The sequence below is a fragment of the Anabas testudineus genome, chromosome 21 (genome assembly GCF_900324465.2).
Source record: "Anabas testudineus chromosome 21, fAnaTes1.2, whole genome shotgun sequence".
NCBI lineage: Eukaryota > Metazoa > Chordata > Actinopteri > Anabantiformes > Anabantidae > Anabas > Anabas testudineus.
Window position 1 is genome coordinate 6,890,042 of NC_046629.1, and position 21,267 is coordinate 6,911,308.

Here is a 21,267-nt window from a genome sequence, read left to right on the forward strand (position 1 = left end):
GCATACATCACCCTGAGAAGTTTAAATACCAATCGCCCTCTCATTAAACCAGAATACTTTTCCAGTTTGAGAAGCAGCATCAAAATATTCAGATGCAGCTCTGCACACTGCAAATAATGTAGCTCTGAACCTAGTTACCTGACGTTTTCTCTTTTATTTAATTGATTTATTTTGGTCTTACAGGATTTAGTTTTCCTGATCACCTGTTGCACCCTGTGGACGTTTCCTCTCCTGCAGCACTGAGGACATGAGTCGCCTGCCAGTGGCTTCACTCTTCATTTGCTTCTGGTTGGTGGAGAGAAGTCACTGCAACAGCAGCCTTCAGGAGAGCATGGAAGAGCTGCACACCAGGTTCGCCATCAGCCTCTACCAGAGTCTCTCTGAGACGGAGAACAACTCCAACCTGATTGTGTCTCCAGTGAGCATCTCCTTGTCTCTGGGGCTGCTGCAGCTCGGTGCCAGAGGCAACACGCTGGCTCAGCTGGAGGGAACTCTAGGATACAATGTGAACGGTAGGATTCACCTCAGTTTACATCAGGCTGTGTGAAGAACTCTGCAGCTTCAGCAGATTCTTCCACAAGATTGAACCTGTAAAAAAAAGTCTGTTGGATGTAGCATTGAATAAAATGGACAGGATTTGTAATTACTTATAGTGCAGTGCTATTGAGCAGGTCTGTGTTCAGTTCTGTTATGTACTCTTGCTAGAGATGTGAGGGGAACGCTTGTTTGGCAATTGTCGCTCCTCGTGCTGTGAGGCTGTTAGTGGCCCTCGATGCTGTTGGTACCAGGTGGTGTGGAGCGGTGCTGCTGCTGCACAGTGGTGTCTGGAGCCATAATACCTGCCTACACACCAACTGTAATCTCATTAACCACTCCTGCAGCTTGGCCTCCGGGTCGAGAGGTCAACGTGTTTAACTACAAACAAAATGAGAGTTTATAACTCTAAATGTTGGCCGTGTTAAAATTGAGCTCCGAGCTCAAGTTGATACCTTCAAATTTCTTGTTTTGTTGAACCAGCAGTAAAATAAAAACTCAAGGATAATTAAATTACATTGATATTAAACAGTTAAAAGCACTTTTGTTTGGCACTTTTGCTGAATTACGATTATCAGGATAGTCGTTGATTCATTTTCCGATGTTATAGTCACATAAAACACCAGCATTGGATTTTATAATCTTCAAAATAAAATATTATATTACTTCATAATGTTATTTGTGCTGGAGAATTAGAATAAGAAAGAAAAATGAAATAGACCATACCAGCAAGAAGAAAGGAAAACAAAGCCAAGCACAATATGGGACGAGCCTCCAACCACTGCCTCTGCCTACTCATAAAACGACTGTGCACTCTGGCAAATGTTGCAGTCCTGAGTGAATCTGAGTTTAATTTCAATCTGGATCATTACATTGACAAATGCTTTGAGTTTATTAGTTGAGGAGATCCCTGCGGCCCACAGCGCTCACTAGACTGAGAGACTGTGACGTGGAAAAGGCTCAAATTAAGTCCAATCAGCATATGTTTGTTCACAGTCGTGCAGGGACGTGAAGTGAAATTATAGTTATTGATTATTGTTGAAGGGATTTCAGAATAATGTTTTTGAACACGGTGTCAATTATATCTCAGTAACAGAACTCATAATAGGTGTTAAATTAGAGCAAATAGCTCACAGACATACTTTATACAGATGAACAGAAAATCATTCATGTGCATAAACTGCACTCACTCATTCTTTGTCCTCACATCTTGCAGACGCCCCGGTACAGGACTTCCTGTTGCACTCACAGGCTGACTTGAGCAACACCAGTCAGGGGATGCGGCTGCAGCAGACTTGCACATTATTCATCCAGAGCGGTGTCCAGCTCCTGACTGAGTTTACACAACATGCGGCACATTGGGCCAACACCAGTGTGGTCCGAGCCAACTTCAGCCAACCCAATCACACTCGCAGCCAGCTGGAGAGATTGGGGCACAATCATGGTAAGCAGTGTTAAAACAGGGAAGCTCCACTAGTCAATATTTCTGTATCAGAAATTGACTGAATCGGTACATGTGTAACATGCATGGAGCTAAATGTTTCTATTTCCAACCTCTGAAAAACCAAAGTTAGGAATCACCCAAACAGAAAAGCAGAACACATAGCAGCTTAAACGGGAGATATATTTCTCAGTAGAAGATGGAGACCAAACTGGAGCTAAAAAGAGAATAGAAACCTAAGAATCAAGGGATGATAATGTGCTTGTTGTGGAGTTTTTTGCCCTCCAGTGGCTAAAACATTAATTGGATGCCTGAAGTTTAAGTGTTTTAGACCACATGAGCCAATAGTCTGGAGACTGATGACTTCTAAGAGATGTGATGCAGACCACATGTCCTTTACATTAAACTTTGACCTTTCCTCGTTAACTCCCAGATGAGTCATGGTCCTTTCAGGCAGGAAGCAGCAGTGGGGAGTTGTCGGGCTCAGGCGAGGCCCAAGCAGAGGCCCTGTGGTGGGGCCACCGACTACAGATGGTCCTGGTCAACACGGTGAACTTTAGGGGCGTCTGGCAGAAACAGTTCCTCTTCACCAACACCCAGAACCTGCCCTTCATCCTTTCTGATGGGAGTGCTATCAAGGTGCCCATGATGTATCAGTCTACAGAGGTCAGCTTTGGTGAGAGACGTGTTTATTTCTATCCCTTTGTTAAACATTATACATCACTCTATACCACAAAGCAGATAGTACTACAGAAGAAGTCAAGTGCAGCTCATCCCACTTTTTAAAAGCTACATGATTCATTCTTCAGATATTACAAACTGTATCAGTCATAAATTGTACACTGGACTTTGTGGCTGTCCTTGGCAGGCCAGTTCAGGACAGCATCAGACCAGCGTTTCACTGTGTTGGAGCTGCCGTATCTAGGCCGCTCTCTGAGCCTGCAGGTGGTCCTGCCCAGCGAACGGAAGATGCCCCTGTCCTCCCTGGAGTCTCAGCTCACTGCTCGCCAGCTGGCATCCTGGGACACCGGCCTACGCAGAACCAGGATGGACATTTTCCTACCAAGGTGATCATGCACCTGGATAATATGTAGATGTTTTTTACACTCAGACATTTTTATTTTCAGGTGTTTTTTAACATCAATGGAGGTGATGTACAAATAATTCTGTCTGCTGTTCACAGATTCCGAATGCAAAACAAGTTTAACCTGAGATCAGTACTCCCTGCTACAGGCATCAGTGATGCCTTCAACCCAACAGCAGCTGATTTCAGTGGGATATCAGGTTAATAGGAATTTAGTTTAATAGCAAATTGTTTTAAAAATGCTGGTGCAGTTCCAAATCACTGTAACTCACTGATGACTGTGGCTCTGCTGTTAGCTGACCGTTTGTTTTTTTGTTTGTTCTTAAAGTGGAGGAGGGTCTTTATGTGTCTGATGCCTTCCATGAAGTCAGGATAGAAGTGACAGAAGATGGGACGAAGGCAGCTGCTGCTACAGGTGAATCAAACTGTGTAACCAATAGATTTTAATAGAACATAAATGCATGATACGAGGTTGTTAAAAAAGAGTTCTTACCTTTTGCAGCTATGGTGCTTCTCAAACGATCTCGGGCTCCTGTGTTCAAGGCGGACCGGCCGTTTTTATTTTTACTACGACAGATTAAAACAGGTATATTTTTCTACAACAGTGCCTCAGACTGTTTCACACTCCAGGCTGCTTAAACATTCATACCTGATATTAAGAAACATAATTTTTCAAATGACGCTATGTTTTCATATTTTCCATACAACCACATCCGATAGGGAAATCAATAGCCCCCTGACACTTCTGATTGAAGTCACTCCATCACCATGTCTACTTAAATTTTTGTCACTGTTTGAAGTGTGGATTGCACTTTGTAATCAAATGATTCATTATTTTCTATAAACACAAAACAAAATCTCTACGTATCTAAACAAAGTTTAACAAAACATTGTGGTTTTGACCTATTTGTGGGACTTTGGTGAAATCCTCTTAGATTTGTCAAACATTTATGCAAAACTTTGTTGTGCTGGATTACATGCATTCAAAAATGGTCAGCTATAATGAAAGTATGCATGATTTGTAGCTGAAAGTAAGATTTTAAATGTGTTTTTATTTTTTGCCTCCCTCACTTCAGGATCCATCTTGTTCATGGGGCGAGTGATGAACCCCACAGCACAAGGACCCTAAGACTGACACGCCATCACATCTCTACCCTGCCCCTTATTCTTATTTCACTACCTGTATTTATTTATGGACCAACCGGAGGGTCCACAGACACTTCAGGAAGAGGGACAATTTTTTTGTACATATCTGTAAATAAAATTTTAATACATGTTTTTACACTGCTTGTTTTGGTCCTTTATTCTATTACACAGTGATAATACCACCGTGATTAAAATTACCAACAAACATGGAGAAAAACAGAGTCACATCTTTACAGAACACTTTATTTACATGGCCCTTCACAGTGTAAAATAGAAACTTTATTAATGGAAATACTTACAAAAAGGCCATTTTCCACTGAACATTCCTTTTAAATAGTACTCTAGGGTTATTTACATCTTTACAGTGTATTCAAAATACTCTTTTGGTAGCGGCCTCTTCACAAACAAAGACAAGTATGGCAGATTTTGGTCCCTGTCCAACGAGGGAGGGAGCGGAAGAGGGCTGTCCTCTGAATCAGAAATCAACTCCTGACCTCTAGACCTTAATTCAGATTATTTGTGTATATTTGAGAAAGCTGAACAGCCCTGACCATAATAAAAGAAATTCTGCAACAGACTTTTTTCCTTTTAAATTATATTAAATAAACATTCTCAAATTTACACAAGTGCATTCACGGTTAAGTGACAAGAAGTTGGTTTGAGATTCACGGCAGAGAGTCTGGGGGGATGGTGGGGGGGGGGGTGGGGCTGGTTAAGTCATTTGGCAGCGACCAGCGTGTTGGGACAAGCTGGCTTCCAAGACCTCAGTTCATCAACACTCCAGAGGACAACAGCGTGTGTTGCATATCAGCTGTTTCAGGCTCAAATAAAGATAAAAATGGGCGGTGGGGGTAAAAGCAGCTCCAATGTTATTGCTGACTGTTATGTATTAGTATCAGTTCCTGAGCTTTTTCTTGTCCCTGTATTTAACCATTTGTAACCAATGATGTTGCATCTTTCAAACTGTGTGTGGCTCTCTGTCAGAACCTGCACAGTAAAAGTCAGACTTTAAAAGTTTACCGACTCTAAGACGTAATAAAAAGCACAGATCATTTTTTATTCCGCAGGGGAAACAAAACGGTTCACCCTTAAGTTACGACTCAATTGTCATTTAGGTGAGTAATTCAAGTTAAATTCAACATTTGAATTGGAAGTTGACAATTTCAAATTCATACCCTTTACGAGCACAGCCGTGGAGTGCTTCAGTTAGTGGAGTGTATAAAGAAAACAGACAGGCTCCCATCCTCCCACAAAACAAAATGCCTATTATGAAAGAATACTAAATATTAAAAGTGACTTGAATGAAAGCGCACAAGGGGAGAAAAGCATTTCACGAGTGCCTCCACTGTTTCCCGTTTGACCCTGAGTTGGCTGAAAATGCGCACACGAGCGCACACGAGCGCACACGAGCTGAACCCTCCATACACTTTCACATCTTCACAGATAAAACATGACCGAACATCATAATCAGGCGCAGACTGCCATCCGTTTCTCGACGGAAATGTCCTGCACTCCCTCTTTCACTGCACCTCCCCGCTTGAGAGGTCGTTCACCCTCGTTTGCCACTTAAATACAACGAAATTAAATCTCGGGAGGAGAATAATCAAGAACAGTTCAGGACAGATTCACAGATCTGAAAGCAACCTCGAATAAATAGTCTACAGCCCAAATCTCTCGTTCCATAGGCAAATGATTCACCTGCAGCAAACAAATGCTTCCTCACTTGCCCCTTATGGAATCATCATACAGGGTCAACACTGCCTTTAGTCTGTACTGTGTGTGAACCAACACGACCATCACTAATCTTGATCAGATGGAGAGAGTCCACTAAAGCTGTGATGAGGTTTGGATGCTGCCTCGTCTCGTCTCTGCAGGGGCCCCCCCGGTCCAGGAGAAGGGTTTTTAGAAGGATGTGGAGGGTGTTTGGGTTCATCATCAGTAAGTTCAGTTTGGGAATGAACCAGTCTCAGTGCGTGTCCACGTGATTCATGTTATTTGATCTGTTGTGGATCTCTTCCAGGAAGTTTTCCAGCTGCTCAATGAGAACGCGCTTCTTGAACCTTCACAGATGAGAAATGATAACAGAATTTTATATAAACAAACATTTAACTTTTATACCCACTTCTTCTTAAGTAGATTTTACTAGTAACCACAACTTAAGTACATAGAATACAGTGGCCAGAAGAAAGCAAGTGGGTCTAGTGAAATACCTTCTTTATAAAATAGTATTAAATATGGTCTGAACTACACCCAAGTAACAAATGTGAACAAACACAATCTCTATTCTAACTAATAAGACACTAATAATTGTATTGTTGTTGTGCATATTAAATGCGTCATCCAAACCCAGGCTGTGTAGGTTGGAAAAAGTACTGTACGTGAATCCCTAGGGTATCAGTCCAATTAATGGAACCGTATTTGAGTGCAGACTGTGGATATCAACATGAAAACATGTTGTAAGTAAATCTGAAAATATTAAACTAAGAAATTAGACCAAACTGATGTAGGAAACTGAAAAACCTTCTTCCCACTACAGCTATTTACTAAAAAGAGCCGAGGAATCAGTTGAGACTTAAAGCTAATGCAGTGTTTAGGATTTCAGAGAGCGTTGAACTCTGTACCTGGCCGCCTCTTTGATGATGTTTTGGAGGAAGATGAGCCGAGTGTCCAGAGTGCCCTGTATCTGCTTCAGCAGGAGGAAGATCTTCTCATAGTCTGAAAAGGAAAGAACAAGTGAATGATCATTAACAGCTGCGTTTCTTGGAAATGTGAATTTCCATAATCATTTCTCTATTCAAGTTATTGAATATATTGGAAATAAGGCATGGTAAAAGTAGAGCTTGGGTAGTGACACTGAATAATCAGTATTTGACCATGTTTTTGTTGTACATACGTCTGCCAGGTTTCCTGATCTCCTTAGTGATGAGCGCCCTCAGCTCGCCGTTGATCTTCATCGTCTCGTTGTGAATGTGCTTCTTCAGAGCTGCTGGTGACAGGTAGCGAGGAGGCTGGTCATCCACCAGCACCACCTCCATTCCTCCCTCGCTGCCCAGCGGCTGCTCGCCCACCTGTGGCCGCCCGTTCTCCTCCTCATCCCTGTGCTCGAGCTCCTGGGGTTCTGAGCCTGTGTGGTTCTCATGGTGGTCTGCGGGTCCCGATGGATGGTCTGACTCACAGTCTGAGCCCCTATCTGAGATGTAGTGATTCTGATTCAGGTGGTTGATGATTAAGTCCGGTTCAGGAGCTCCGTTGTTCATGTCCAAGTCTGCAAAAACATTTTGTTGATTTGTTAGGTGACATTTTTATTTAGATGAGGTTTGATTCACATCTGAAATAGTTCTGTGTGGATCATATACACATCAGTCTCACCTGCTGTTGGTCGAGGGCTTGCAGGGGGTGTTACAGGAGGGGTGTAGGCCCTGCCCAGACGCAGTAGGGGTGACATGCACCGGCGTCTCTTGGGACCTCCACCCTGCATGTTGTTGTTGTCGCCTGGTCTCTTGCCCTTGTTCTGAGGACCAGTCACAAACTCGTCCGCTTCATCGATCATCATGCCCTGAGAGGAAGGTGAAAAACACAATTGGTTGGTTAGCCGTTTCTCAATTAACATCTTTTTTTGTCTGCTACTCAGTCAGTGCAATCTACCTTCTTATCCAGTTTGAAGGGGTTGCCGAAAGTGTGCAGGCGTTTGGGCTGCTCAGGGTCTGCGTCTCGAAGAGGCTGAGGAGCAGCTTTGAGGAAGTCCTGATAGTTGCCCATTTGGGCAATTGGCACGCTGTGGAGCTGGTCTGAGCAGGAGAAAAGGAAAGTCAACGACAAAACAAAACCTAGCAGTGGAAATGGGAGCAGACCTGCACAGTGACTTACCTGAGTCCTGCCCTCTCAGACTACAGACATTGGTGTTGAGCAGGTTCCTCCTCATTCGGCTCAGCTGGTCTAACAGGTGGCTGCGAGGGATGTCGTAGGCATTCCTTAAGCTCTGAGGTTTCAAGCCCTGATCAGGACACAATTGTATAAAGAGGGATGTGCATTTAAATTCAGTCGCCCAGCGAGTCAGGTAAACTGTTGTTCCTGGTGTATTCGTATCATTCTTTGGCTGTAACAGAGTGGATATATACCGGTATTGCTAGCCTAAGAGAGCCAACAATTTAACAATTTATCAAATGCCACAGCTACAAATGTTGAGATGTTGCACTAAAACAAACGATATAAAAGATTTCAGGAGAATTGCTGAAGGAAAAACCAGGCAGCAGAACATGAAAGAGTCAGTAGAAAACAATAAAAGACAATGTTGATGTCCATAATCATGACTGAATAACTCTCTTATTAAAAATGTATTATTAATAATCCATCATTACCTTGTTAAGCAGTGCCAGATGAAATCCTTGAAACTCTTTGGGGTTGAGCTCCATGGGTAACGTTGGAGCCTCTCCTGTGAGACTCTGCAGCTGCTGGATGAAGTCCCTGCGCTGGGCTAGAGATATACCTCCACCCCTCCAGCGCACCTTGATGCCGGCCTCTGGTGGTGGCTTCTTACCAATTGAGGCAATAAGGCGGTCATACTCAATTTTTGACTGGGAATGTGAGAAAATTAGATGTTACTGAATGGAACAAGACTAAAAATCTAAGCAGCTCTTTGATCTGTTTTTTTACAGATCGATACTGACTCAGAGAGTGCTTTTCTTTTGAACATATATGAATAATAGATTTGATGTGATCAGTTCAACAACAAACCTGTTGGCTGAGCTTCTTCAAATATGAGACCACGCTGTAGCTCAGGCCGTACTCCATGTTGTCAGCCAGCAGGTTGGGTGCTCCCATGATTCTCAGAGCTTTCCTCAAAGACTGTGTGAAGAACAGAGAAATAAGATCAAGATTTACACGTTATTCAAAACAAGTCAAACACTGAGATGAAGAAGTCTACTGACCCCATAGTAATAGGGAGGCATGGTCTTCAGGTAGTTCTCAAAGGACTGCCGCCATTTGAGGGTTGGCTTGAACTTGTGCACTTTGATCAAGTCATCTGCAATAACCAGAATATAGCAAAAGGTAACTGACAAAAGTTTGGAGCACTAGGAGAAAAGACGGCACAGAGAGAGAGACTGGACATGTGCATCTTACCCAGAAGTGGTAGAAGTACAGGATAGTTATAGGGCATCACAAACAGGTTGACACAGTTCAGGGCTGTGCTGGCCTTCAAGTAGCCAAAGGGTTGGCCCAGGTCACTGTACTTGGCACTGTTACACACAAACACCTGAAAGACAGAAAAAAAAATTGTGGTGGCATAAAAACTGTGAGCAGCCAACAAAGATGTGACCTGTAGAAACTGGGTTAAATAGTTAAAGAAGTATGGATTTCAGCTTTATGCTGAAGCAGTACCTGCCAGCAGGTGTGTGGGGACTTCCTCTCCAAAATGTACTGCGTTAGTGGCGAAGGCTCCAGTTCATACTTGTCAAACGGCACCTTGTCTATAACCATGGGCTCGGCGTCGAGGCAGGAGAAACGTACGTGGGGATGGGCTGAACGTGGGGGCTGGGAGGGACACATGGGGAGAGGCAGACACTGTTATAGTGAATGTTGAAGCACATATGTTACAATAAAACTGCACTGACAATGAACAAATGTAAACTAACCCTGTACCTATAATTCTGAAAGGCCCTTTTTGGATTTGATATAACTTCTTCCTTTTTAACCTTTCCTGGCTCACTTTATGCACCTTAACCACATCATACAGACTTTCAAGGAGATAATATAGATTCTATTCTTTTGGAAAATAAAAACAAAATAGAAATAGAAGAAATATTAATGGAAAAAATCTAAGTAAGGCTTTGGAGGGTGTGAACGACACAGTAAACCGCATAAACATTCTACTGTGATTTAGTTTGTTATTCCCTTCCCCAAGTTTCTCACCAGTGTGGGGGAGTTCTGGTCCGGCCAGAAGGCCTCAGGGATGGGCCAGTGTCCAATGGGGACACCGGTCTTAGGGTTGGGCCGTACATAGATCAACTTGTGACAGCAATGCCAGGGCTGCGGACCGCTCTTCATCACCTCGGGTGGAGCATCTGTTAAGGAGCATACAGAAGAGAATGAGGATTCACAAACTGTAAACTGTGTGTAGTTAGTTACAATATGAGGGTGGGGGTTCAAACGGTGACATCCACCAGCTGTTTATTAACGGTAAAGAAAGCTCAGACACGCTCACAGAAGATTGAAAACAGTGAGTGGGAAAGAGAAAAGAGCCTGTCTACTCATTAAACAGATGCAGAGCAGCTGTTGTTAACTAGACCTGTATTAGAAAGTCAGGAAAACATTTCATTAGGACAAACTTACCCTCTAGTGGCGGTGGGTCAGGTCCTGTCTTCTCAAAGTTTATCACCACTCCGCTCTGAATTTTCTGCACCAGAGACTCCAGGCACTGGTTCAACATACGCTGAGAAAACACACTGTAGGAACGTCCTGCAACACACACGCATACAAGTATGAATACTGTGTTCTTCATCATACATCATTGCATAGCTACTGAATCTGTATCCTTTGGAATTTATTAAAGTTTAGCATCCAACAGTTTTAAAGGTGCATTAATTTATTGCTTTGGCCACTTGAGGGCAGCAGAAACAAGCTGCAAATGATATGTGACACGTTTTCATCTTACCATCACCTTAATCAGCTGCCATGCTACCATGTAAGCAAATAGTCTATTTACACATCCTGCAGTCCTGGAGACACATCATCATCCGACAGAATCTGAGCTTCTGTCCACCAAATGAATGTTAATCCAACAGCTGACAGTTTTTAGGCTAGATTTCCAGCTCCTTAGAAATATCTGAGTATAGCTGGAAGTTTCACTTTCTTAATCAGCTGGTATCTTCTTTGTGTGTCCTGTATCTGGTGCAGGGCAGGTAGTGTACAGTCAGCGTATTCAAGTTTATTTGCTAAGCAGGTGCTGCTGGAACAATATTAGGTAAACAAGCTGTAAAAATAAAATACTGGTCTAAAAGAGGCTGAAAGGCTCAAATCAGCAGAGAGGGACTACAGAGATAATGATTCTATGGGTTTGTCACAACGAGCAAACAATTTTTTCACACAGAGTAAATTACACATAGTTTTATCCACATTTAGCACAGAACATATTCATTGGGGCAGATTTAGGTAACGCAAAGATGCAAATGACAAAATATGACAAATAAATAAGAACTAAGACTGCGAATGTGCATACAATAATCAAATTGGCTGAAAAATTATTCTTTATGATAATCATCGTTATGTCCAGCTCTTTTTTAGATAAATTAACTACGTGAATGACTAATTTTAATCAATCCCAGTATTCTGAAACGTTTTTAAAAATATTTTTTTAAAGTGAAATATGTTCCATGACTTATCTCCAGTGTGGAGGAGCTGTTACAGGCTAACAGAACAGCCTGGCAGCAGTTCAGAAATATTTGTTTCTAAACATTTTTAAGCAGGGTTCTCCTTTCTAGCCACTCAGAGAACATCAAGAATTTGTCATGCTGATATTAGCTCAAGTTTTATATTGTAGCTTTAAGTCCAGATCAAACATGCTGCCAGCAGAAGAACAATTTTCTCCTCCATTCTGAAAATATTCCTGAGCGAATACACGATATTATTCAAATGTAGAGTGGTCTTCGTTTCATTTAAAACACTGCAGTGTCTGACTATATATACGCAAGTCAAGTGCCCTCTGCTTAACATTGTGCTAATCTTTATGGGGTTGAATCAGTCTTTTACGAGATCGATGCAAAAAAGGTATATTTGCATGAAAAGCAGCTCTAAAGCCCTGAATTTGCTGTAGTTTATTTGTCACAGTGCGAGTCACAGTACAGTAAAGGTCACACAAGTACAGACCGTGAATGAGGCACAAAGCTACAACTGATTAGTTTAATTCAGCCTTCTCACCATTTACTGCCTCAAACTTCACCTCTAGTGACCTTGCTATGCACTCATTCACTCGCACATTTCAAAAGGCAGCGGCTTTGTGTCAGGTCTGCCATCAGCAGTAATAGACGGGCAGCATGTACTGTAGACTGTCAGTGACAATGGGGCTGTGTCATGTTCTGCATTCAGCACCAATGACTGCTACAGAGCTTCGGCGTGCTCTGTTCTATATGTGTGTGTGTTTTAATCGTAACCTGCCATCAGCATCATTCTGGTTTGTTCCTCCTGCCAGCTGTTTCCACAATCATGAGGATGGATGCTCTTAAAAAGTGGTAGATAGGCAGCCAGGGTGGATCACAGATCAAAAAAGTATCCTAACATGTGTCTGAGCTGGACAAAGACGGTTCCAATCTCTGCAGAAGAGCACTTGAGCAAAGCACTTAACCCCTCTACAACAGCTCCTGCAGAGTTGCTCAGTGGTTAAAAGAAGAACATGCTGCGTTTGTACCGGCTTATTCAGTTTTCTCTGCCAAACCTGTAAACTCTTGAACGTTGGGAAAGACATTGCTAAGACAGAGCTCCGGGCAGTCCCTCACCGAAGAGAAAAATAGCTGCCAAGGCAATCTTCTATCACCATGTTTATTTCTTAAAAATAACAGACCCATTATTCTACCGTTTCTCTGTAGTAGCAGTGATGATTCATCGGCCATGCTATGGAATTTAATAAATAGCTATTTTGATCGGCTGTAATAAATACTCAGAGCTTGCCCCAGCATGTTCCACAGGGCTGTGTTGAAGAAATTAGGGCTGTGTCAGTCCCAAGAGAAATAAGTCCATATGGGATCTTCCAAAATAAGATTATTATGGTATCGCTTTACAAATCATTACCAGGACAAAATAAAATATACTATAGTTCTCTGCACAAACAAGTAAACACAGAATTTGAATATGGTTTAATGTTTGCCAACTGTCTGTTATGCCTGAAAACACAGCATGTCAGCATGACTATGCAGTCTTAATTATGGGTTACAGTTACACATTGTCAATAATTTATATATATGCTTCAAACAAACATCTGCAGCATCTAGTTATGTAAATGAAGTTAATGGGTTTGATTATTTTGTTTTTACTGAATAAGTACAAGCTGTTTGTGTGTTTAATCTGGTTTGTTGTGTCTTGTATGTCTACAGTGTGTGACTTAATTATCATCAGTAACTGAAAGTGAAATACTTAAAACAATGTCAAAATATTCCTCTTAATTTGGAGGTTGTTTCAGTAGCAGGGAGTTACTATTACACCGCTTCTATAAAACGTGTATAAGAAAGATTAAAGAAAGAGAGGTCAAAATCGAGGCAGCACTCCCTACTCTTACTTTCCTACAGTTCCTACACAGCAACTCTAATTAATCTTCCATTAAACGGGAACTCGACTATGTTAATGTCACTTAGCGTCAGAGTAAACATCTAAGCTCACATTTATCTGTAAAATCTGTCAAGTGTCCCTTTAGGCAAAACACATATACATTAACCAAACACCAGCTTGTGTTCAGAGTACCTACCTCCAGTGACCTCACACATTGGGGTGATGGGGGAATCATCAGGCGGGACTCCTCCGAGGGGTTCAGGCTCTACTGACGCGTTACCGGGGATCCGCAGCACCAGAGCAAATAGACGCTGGTCCCAGCGGAAAGGCTCCTTGGTCAGCTCACTACCAGGCAGCGGGGTGGTCAGAGGCAGGTGTAGCTGGATGGTAAAAGAGGAAATGAAGCACAATGAGCATAAATGAGACAATATGTGATGAGCTGTGTTTGTGTATGTGTTTTAGATGGTTCTTACTAAATAGCTTAATTTAATTCACTGCATAAATTAAAAAAATATATTCTCTTTTTGCTTATCTGTAGATTGTTTGATAATTCAGCATGCAGAAGTGTTACTACATTCATACTGCTATTTCAATATTTAATAACACAGGGTACGTAAAAGTATTGAAGCATCATCCCTTCACAATAAATTACTTCTCTCCTTTATACAGATTGTGATTTTTCCCCCCATTCATTTTCCTTTCTTGGCACACTCTTCTTAGATAGCCCAGACCTTTAAATATCTGTCAGAAGAGCTGCAATTAAAGTCAAACATCCACCAATCGTCACTCGCTAACTTGCCCAGTTTGAACAGGCACAAGCCTGGAATTATCGAAAAAGCCAGAAAATAGACAGTGGCTCCAGAATCAAGTATTTAATTGTATGTGTTTGACCTGCTCAGGTTTTGCTCCTCAGGCTAAACACTGACTTTATCTCAAACAGAGTAGCAGCAAAACTATTTAACATGAATGATAAATGCAGAGGAGACATTTTTAGTTGCACCTCAATTCATGCTGTGATTCAAAAGCTACAAGAGGCCAGCATGACAGTTTGTCTATGGTATAAAATATTAACTTTAAATTACAGAGGTGGCAGTGGATCTATGAATTACACTTTAACCCAAATAGTGACTTATAATCAGAAAATGTTTAAGTGAACACTGTGCGACTACACAGGCTCTTGAGTTGTCATCTAAACAACATTCTTGACTAGCAGAGACCCCTCACTTGGAAGGAGTCTGGAAAACAGACCTCGTCTTGGACTCCACTGCTGCTTGTCAACTTGTTGCTATCAGTGATGGCGATTATGATGGCTGGTTCAAGAAAAAACGGATTCCTTCCCTGAAAAGAGAAGAAAATAATATCCATAAATCATTGAGACTAAACCAAAACGGCAGATAAAAGCAACGTGTCAAATTAACAACAGTCAAGAGCATTTAGAGAAGCCAGGAGCAGAATTCAAATTGGAATTTAGTACCTTTGTATGATCAATATAAAAATCACTAGGGACTTAAGTGAGTGGGGTGTGTGGAAAGAGAGAACCTTAACTTAAGGGAATTATAAATAGAAACAGGAAGAAACAGTCCTTAGTGTAGCTAGACTAAAGCTTTACATTCGAGACAAGTGCTAGCGTCCATCTGCAGCACATGTTCACTCCATCCACGACAGCAGAGTGCATTACCTGAGACTGTATATGAAACCTTTTTTCTGCTAGACCTCACAATATTTCCTGACATCAGCACTCCACACTGATAAAATGAAACTGGAGCAGCGCTGTAGTTATCACTATGCATCAACCCTGTGGGACTTCGCAGAGGCCACAGAATAACTTGGGAGAGTTACTGGTACAAAACCTCAATGCAGGCCGACAAGTCCTGTCAGCACGCTGGACCTCACTACAGAGTAATACAGACTTCATAAGAGCTTTCCTGTTGTGACAGTGGTGTGATTATTAATGGATGTCGACCCACTCGGTTTGGACTCAATCTGTAGGCTTTGGTTTCTGCCTGAATGATGGATCTGTCCAGTCCTACAAACAGCCCAAAGTAAACAAAGGCAAGATACTACCAAGAACCAATCGAGTGTAGGTATCCATGACAACCTGTCTTTTTTTTTTTTAATTCTCCTTCCCCAAAATCCTTTAATTATTTCAGGAATTTTCTCAGCATGCTAATGAGCAGGAGATGAGGCTAACGTGTCAGACGCGTGATGGTTTCACCCATGTCACATCAGCTATATAATTAAGTGCTGTTCACAAAAGGCTAATGATACATCTTCTACCATTAGATTCTGAGACACTGCATCAGTCCATATTGACAATACAGAGCCAGCCAGCTCCGGCCCTGTAATCTTGTCTACCACAGCAGGGCAAGTCAGTGTATTATCATGTGTCGAGCTGACACAATATGTTCATTAGCCAGTTAAAAGGAAACCATCAAATATTTTTTAAGGGATTTGATGACATCATGTTGGGATTTTGGAAACGACGTTGAGCATTTTCCATCATTTCCTGACATATTACAAAACAGTTTAACCGAGATTAATCAAGAAAATGAATGAAACAATCGGCAGTGATCATAATCATTAACTGCAGCCCTGATCATGTGTACATTTGCCTATGCAGTCAGCTACTGCCAAGTCCATCTGAAGCAGCAGGATCTCTGGTCTGCTAACACAATGCCAGACTGATGGAGATTCATTACAGCTCTGATTATCACCCCTGCTGACATGTTAACTTATGAGCAAACATCACCAGTCATGTCATTTCCTCTCTCTGTCCCTTCTTTCTTGCATCTTTTCATTGCTCTCTTGATGAAACTGATCAGTGTCAGGAATACCCGCTGGCCTGCTCCCTCTCTACCTCCATACCCCTCTTCATCTCCCTGGGGAGAGTCATCTCAGATGCCTGGCAACCTGGAGGGCTCTTTGTTACTGTAGAGAGGAGCACTCCAGGGCAAAATTAACTCCCACACAGGCTTACTCCTTTGTGTACTCCCCTTTAGCTCTCTACCCCACTGAGCATCTTATACGTTCAGCACTTTGGAGCATAAAGATAAAAATAATCATCAACTTTGGACAATACCAAGTCATTATAGGGGGCACTTCAGATATAATACCAGTGAAACACAAACTCATACAGCACTTTGGTTCGTCTTTGATTTGCAACTGTTAAAGTAACCCGAGCTTGAAACACACATACGGCATAAAGTGTGCGTATTCAACAGAGCATTAATGAAACCTGAAGAGTGTGTTTTGACTGTTCAAAGAAAGAGCTGTGCATTAAAATGTTAAACCTGACTGTTTTCCTGCTTGTGAAGTTGAAAAGACAGAGTTTTAGACAATTCTGTCCAGAAAGAAGTCAGAGAATCCCATCTCCTGCCTGTCTTAACTGATTCTAGGCACCAAATATCATTATACACAATTAGTGTAAATACAGTGAGTTAACGACACAATTTGTTCATCAACAAATTCAGAAGTGCACTTGTTCCACTTCCCTTGAAAAGTCCTCTAGAAAACTGATTAGTCACGTAAGGAAAACAAAAGCTCAAAGCAGATGTGATGCATCACTCTAATGCTAAAAAAAAAAAAAAAAAAACTCAGTCAAGAGCATAAATGTTCTTTGACAAAAATTAATAAAGTGATCAAGAATAAAGGACAAAGATCGGTTTCAGCTCAAATGGGAGGATTGCTGTCTTTCTGTCTTTCTGCTAAGAATTAAACAGCAATAGGAAGACGTCAATAAGGCTAAAGCAAACATAATTCAAAATGAATCTGTTTTTTAAATAATGGCTACAAATATGAATATTTATTACTTGCAGCCTTAATGGGGGCATTAAACACTTCTTTTGTAAAATATGCAAGTTACTAGTAAGTACGACATTAATTATAATACCAAAGGGATACAGAGGCAGGCCTCGAGTCTGTGACTGATCTTCGAGTTATGAAAAAGGCACAAGAACAGAAATTCTTAGTGTCAGTCATTAAAGATCATTGGTGACTGGTGCAGGACACTGTAACCACGACCTCTGCTTGTGCTGTCTGTGGTCATGGACACGTGTCTGTGACCATATCTTATCTCCCAGCCTCACAACAGGGTTGGTATTTGACATTCAAACTCCCAGAGAGTGTCTGACATGCATTATGTATGCTGTATGTATGCATTACCCTGAATGATAGAGATCTTCCATTTGTTACTCAGGAAGTACTAGCTAAACATTAATTATTGCTCCCATCCTCCTGACCTACCTCTATACTGGAAAATGGACATGCAGATCCTATATCAACCACAAGCATGCAGACTCACCTAGTTGGCTATGAACTAACATTTAAACCTATATTAACAAAGACCATTTTGCTCCTGTGACGTAAAAGTGCACTTCAAAACGTAAGAGAGAAGACTAGAAGTTATTTTAGATTGTTCATATCCTGCAAGCATTTTTCAAATCAAGCCACTTTGGTCACGTCATGATACACTACTAGGTATGTATCATGATAAAAAAAGGCTTTGTCACATGTTCCAGATAAGTTATTAGGCTGCCACGTGAGGGGCACACTGACACTGCAAACACTAACTCAGTTTCTAACTATCACACAGCTTTACTCTCAATATCCCTAAACTAGAAATCTGACCACAGACGCTAAACGGATGACATCACTAGACAGCAGTTTTTGAAACCAGACCAGTAAAGCTGAATTACTAACATACTCTGTGGCCTCAACAAATATTTCTTTGCCATGTGCGGCCCCAACGTGTTTTATGTCAGTGTAGGTTTCCAGCTGCGAGTCAGGCTTATCCTGTTGGTCATCTCTTCACAAATTAAAACCGAGCAACGCAATACAGTAAAAACAACACTTGTAAATTCAAGTTTGAAGCACATTTTTCCTTTAACTTCCCCTGCTGGCATATTATATACTGACATTTCTGATGTTTTTAACAAAATAGAAAAGAAAAACAACCGACATTCCAGTAAAGTGTAAAATATGCGTTTCACAAAAAGATGAAGAATGTATTTATCATGGCACAGATGGCCAGGAACTTGAAACTTAATAGAATAAATGTCCTCTGGGAAGCTAAAATCTACACAAGTACCAGTTTATGAGATCGATTGGGTTTAAAGTAAAAATATTTGATTCAGTCCTGAAATAAATTCTACCCTCATGAAGGTTATTATGTTCAGTTTTGTCTTTTATAGGGAACAGCTAATTCACCTTTATAGTTAAAAGCAGGAGCTGTTTGAAATACTTTGTCTCCAACATTCATGTTAATGGCAGTAAACTAAATATTTGATAATTATTTAATAAACTAAACATTACAAAACCTTTTTTCCTCTGTTGTAAAATGCAATAAAACTCAACGGCACGTCAAACTGACCATGACATTGAAACATCTTTTTATAACAGTTTGTGCAAACCTGAACATTATAACCTTTATAAAGGTTAAGATGTTGCTTCGGAGTGCATTGGTTTATCTACTATTGCATATTGGTGCAGTTGAGCCCTCAAATATACAGTATCATGAATTTCTGGGCCTTAATATTAATATTTCAAATCCAATATACTAATTCCAACCTCTATAAAGCTAGAAATGCTAGCACGACAATATGCACCATTTAACTAAAGTGAGTAATTTAGCAGTGCAATAGATAATGGTTACTTAAAATAAGCTGTGCCTGATTTCTTTTTTTTTTTTTTACTTGTTGCTGTTATGTTTGTGACATGAGCACATGACTGTAAGTGTGTGGTGTCACATTATGCAGGTGGTTGATGCTTGTAAGACTGGGGATAGGTGAAGGGGAATGTGGGGTAGGTGGAAGGGGCTCTGTGAGGGTGTACAGCACCACGTCATAGCACTTTATAACCTGGATTGCCTTTTTCCTGTCTCCTCAGTGCTACGTACCTGTCCATAGTTGTCTATCCCAGTCACTAATCTATTGAGATTGAGTAAATCAAAAGCGGTCCTCAAGGACTGGCCAATAGTTGTGAGTCCAGTTGCTTGGAGGTTCCTCAGCTCTGTCATGAAAGTGGCATGGCTCTCTTTCCATCCAGCCTTCAAAACAAACCCAAAACATAAACCTGTTGTTAATAGCATGCAAAAAGCCAACGAGCCACCACACTGTTGTGAGCACTAGACAACTTCTGCACCACTCTACTTGTTTTTTATTATTATTATGATGATGATGATGATGATTTTCTATTTGTGGCCGCCTTCTCTCTCTAGTGCAATGATTTCACAGCACGGGAGAAACAACCTCGTTGCATTACATGACCGGTCTGGGATCATAAAGTGCAAAGTGGATAAAGTCGCCGTAACTAAAGTGGCAATTTGGTGTAAACTAGTAAAGTAGGCTAGCCTGACACCCCCTCCACCTCCTCCACCTCCCCCCCCACATATCACCCCGCTGTATAAATAACACCCAGAGTTCCTTGCTGCTCACATTGAAACAAAATGTCGGCCATGTTTTAAAAGGGGTATGAAAGCTCCTCCTGAAGATTTTCCTCTACACAATTGATGTAGTGATCACAACGTGGTGGAGGCGATGGAAGGACAGTCAATCTGGGCAATGTAAAGCCGGACATGACCCGAAAACAAACTCTACCTTTATCCCGAACGGAACGTCTTCAAAATTTACCAACATATACCGGTCCCCTCGGCTCGCAGGATCTCTCCCTCTGAGCTGTGGAAATAGTAGAGAATGATTTACGGTTATCGAGAGATCGGCTTTTTGACAGGCGAGACTGCAACAGCACAATGATGATCTGAGCCGCAATCCCCGCTCGGGATCTCCCAATATCAATGTGTCCCGTGGTTACAGTACCTTCATAAAAGTCTCAACAGCGCCTTTTGCTATGTCCAGATAGGTAGTGCCCAGATGGGTGCGCTGGTTCATTGAAGCGGACGTGTCTATCAGAAAAAGTAAAACGGGCATTGTGATGGTAATGACACGTTCTGCATGGACTTGGTGTCAGTACAACCGGCCAAAACGCAAAAAAAATCTTTTGTTCTCCTGCCGCCTGTATCACCTCTCAGCTAGCTAGCTAGCTGGCTAACTGTCTGTCTCACTCATTCTTTCAAAAAAAGTGTAAGAATAGTGAGTGTAGAGGCCCTTTCCGGGCAAACTAGACTAAAAACCTCAAACCCTAGGGGCAGGTTATGGATTCACGAGGGATTTTGATAATTTTTACAATATTTTGTAAATATTCCTAAGTTTCATAGTAACAAAGTTCCCCCTCACAGTGCGTCCCTGCTTCTCCCTACACTGAACGCGATGTGTCGCGTCCACTGCTTTTAACCTCAGCTCCGCGCCTGACCCCGCCTCCCAAGCGCTCTCTCGGCGTCACGTGCGCGCACGCTCGCCCCCTCATTGGCCGCCGGCGTCGCCTCATTAACATATCCAAATAAGGCGAAAGCTGAGCCCCCAGTGCGCATGCTCGCTCGCCCGACAAGCAGGAATGTCAGGGGAAATATTCAGTACATGCGTTATGTGCTAAAAAAACACAACAAATGTGGCGACGCACTGTTTTTCGGACCATCACCGCAGTTTCCCGATCACATATTATGCAGGAATAAGCCTGTGTTTGCCCTTGGGGCTGATTACATAATCAACATTTACTTCATCTTATGCACGGGCGTGGGCTACTGTGAAAGACAGCCCTTGCAGACTATAAAGAGAAAACAATTAAATGATAGACAATATCGAACAAAAGCAGTGAAATATTAACCCTGTAATGCAATCAGGGGACACATAAAGTACTCGTTGGCACCGAGGCACTTGGTTTTCATGTGATGACCAAATAAAGACAGCCTTTTCTG

General features: G+C 41.8%; 2 protein-coding genes across 2 annotated transcripts; one reads left to right on the plus strand and one right to left on the minus strand.

Moving 5' to 3' along the window:
* The first annotated feature begins 201 nt into the window (after positions 1 to 201).
* On the plus strand, positions 202 to 4,284 carry serpine3 (serpin peptidase inhibitor, clade E (nexin, plasminogen activator inhibitor type 1), member 3). Its single transcript, XM_026376606.1, has 8 exons — positions 202 to 512; positions 1,751 to 1,978; positions 2,409 to 2,651; positions 2,844 to 3,042; positions 3,159 to 3,259; positions 3,388 to 3,474; positions 3,562 to 3,645; positions 4,136 to 4,284. The coding sequence occupies exons 1-8, from the start codon at positions 248 to 250 to the stop codon at positions 4,186 to 4,188; spliced, it is 1,260 nt and encodes a 419-aa protein (XP_026232391.1). The 5' UTR covers positions 202 to 247; the 3' UTR covers positions 4,189 to 4,284.
* A 146-nt stretch (positions 4,285 to 4,430) lies between these two features.
* Positions 4,431 to 20,699, minus strand: ints6 (integrator complex subunit 6). Its single transcript, XM_026376605.1, has 18 exons — positions 20,273 to 20,699; positions 20,054 to 20,131; positions 19,354 to 19,503; positions 14,709 to 14,798; positions 13,657 to 13,840; positions 10,536 to 10,661; positions 10,116 to 10,267; positions 9,585 to 9,737; positions 9,327 to 9,459; positions 9,134 to 9,228; positions 8,940 to 9,050; positions 8,564 to 8,779; positions 8,073 to 8,199; positions 7,851 to 7,993; positions 7,575 to 7,761; positions 7,099 to 7,470; positions 6,827 to 6,920; positions 4,431 to 6,265 (listed from the first exon to the last, which is right to left on the minus strand). The coding sequence occupies exons 1-18, from the start codon at positions 20,381 to 20,383 to the stop codon at positions 6,172 to 6,174; spliced, it is 2,616 nt and encodes an 871-aa protein (XP_026232390.1). The 5' UTR covers positions 20,384 to 20,699; the 3' UTR covers positions 4,431 to 6,171.
* Positions 20,700 to 21,267: the final 568 nt, after the last annotated feature.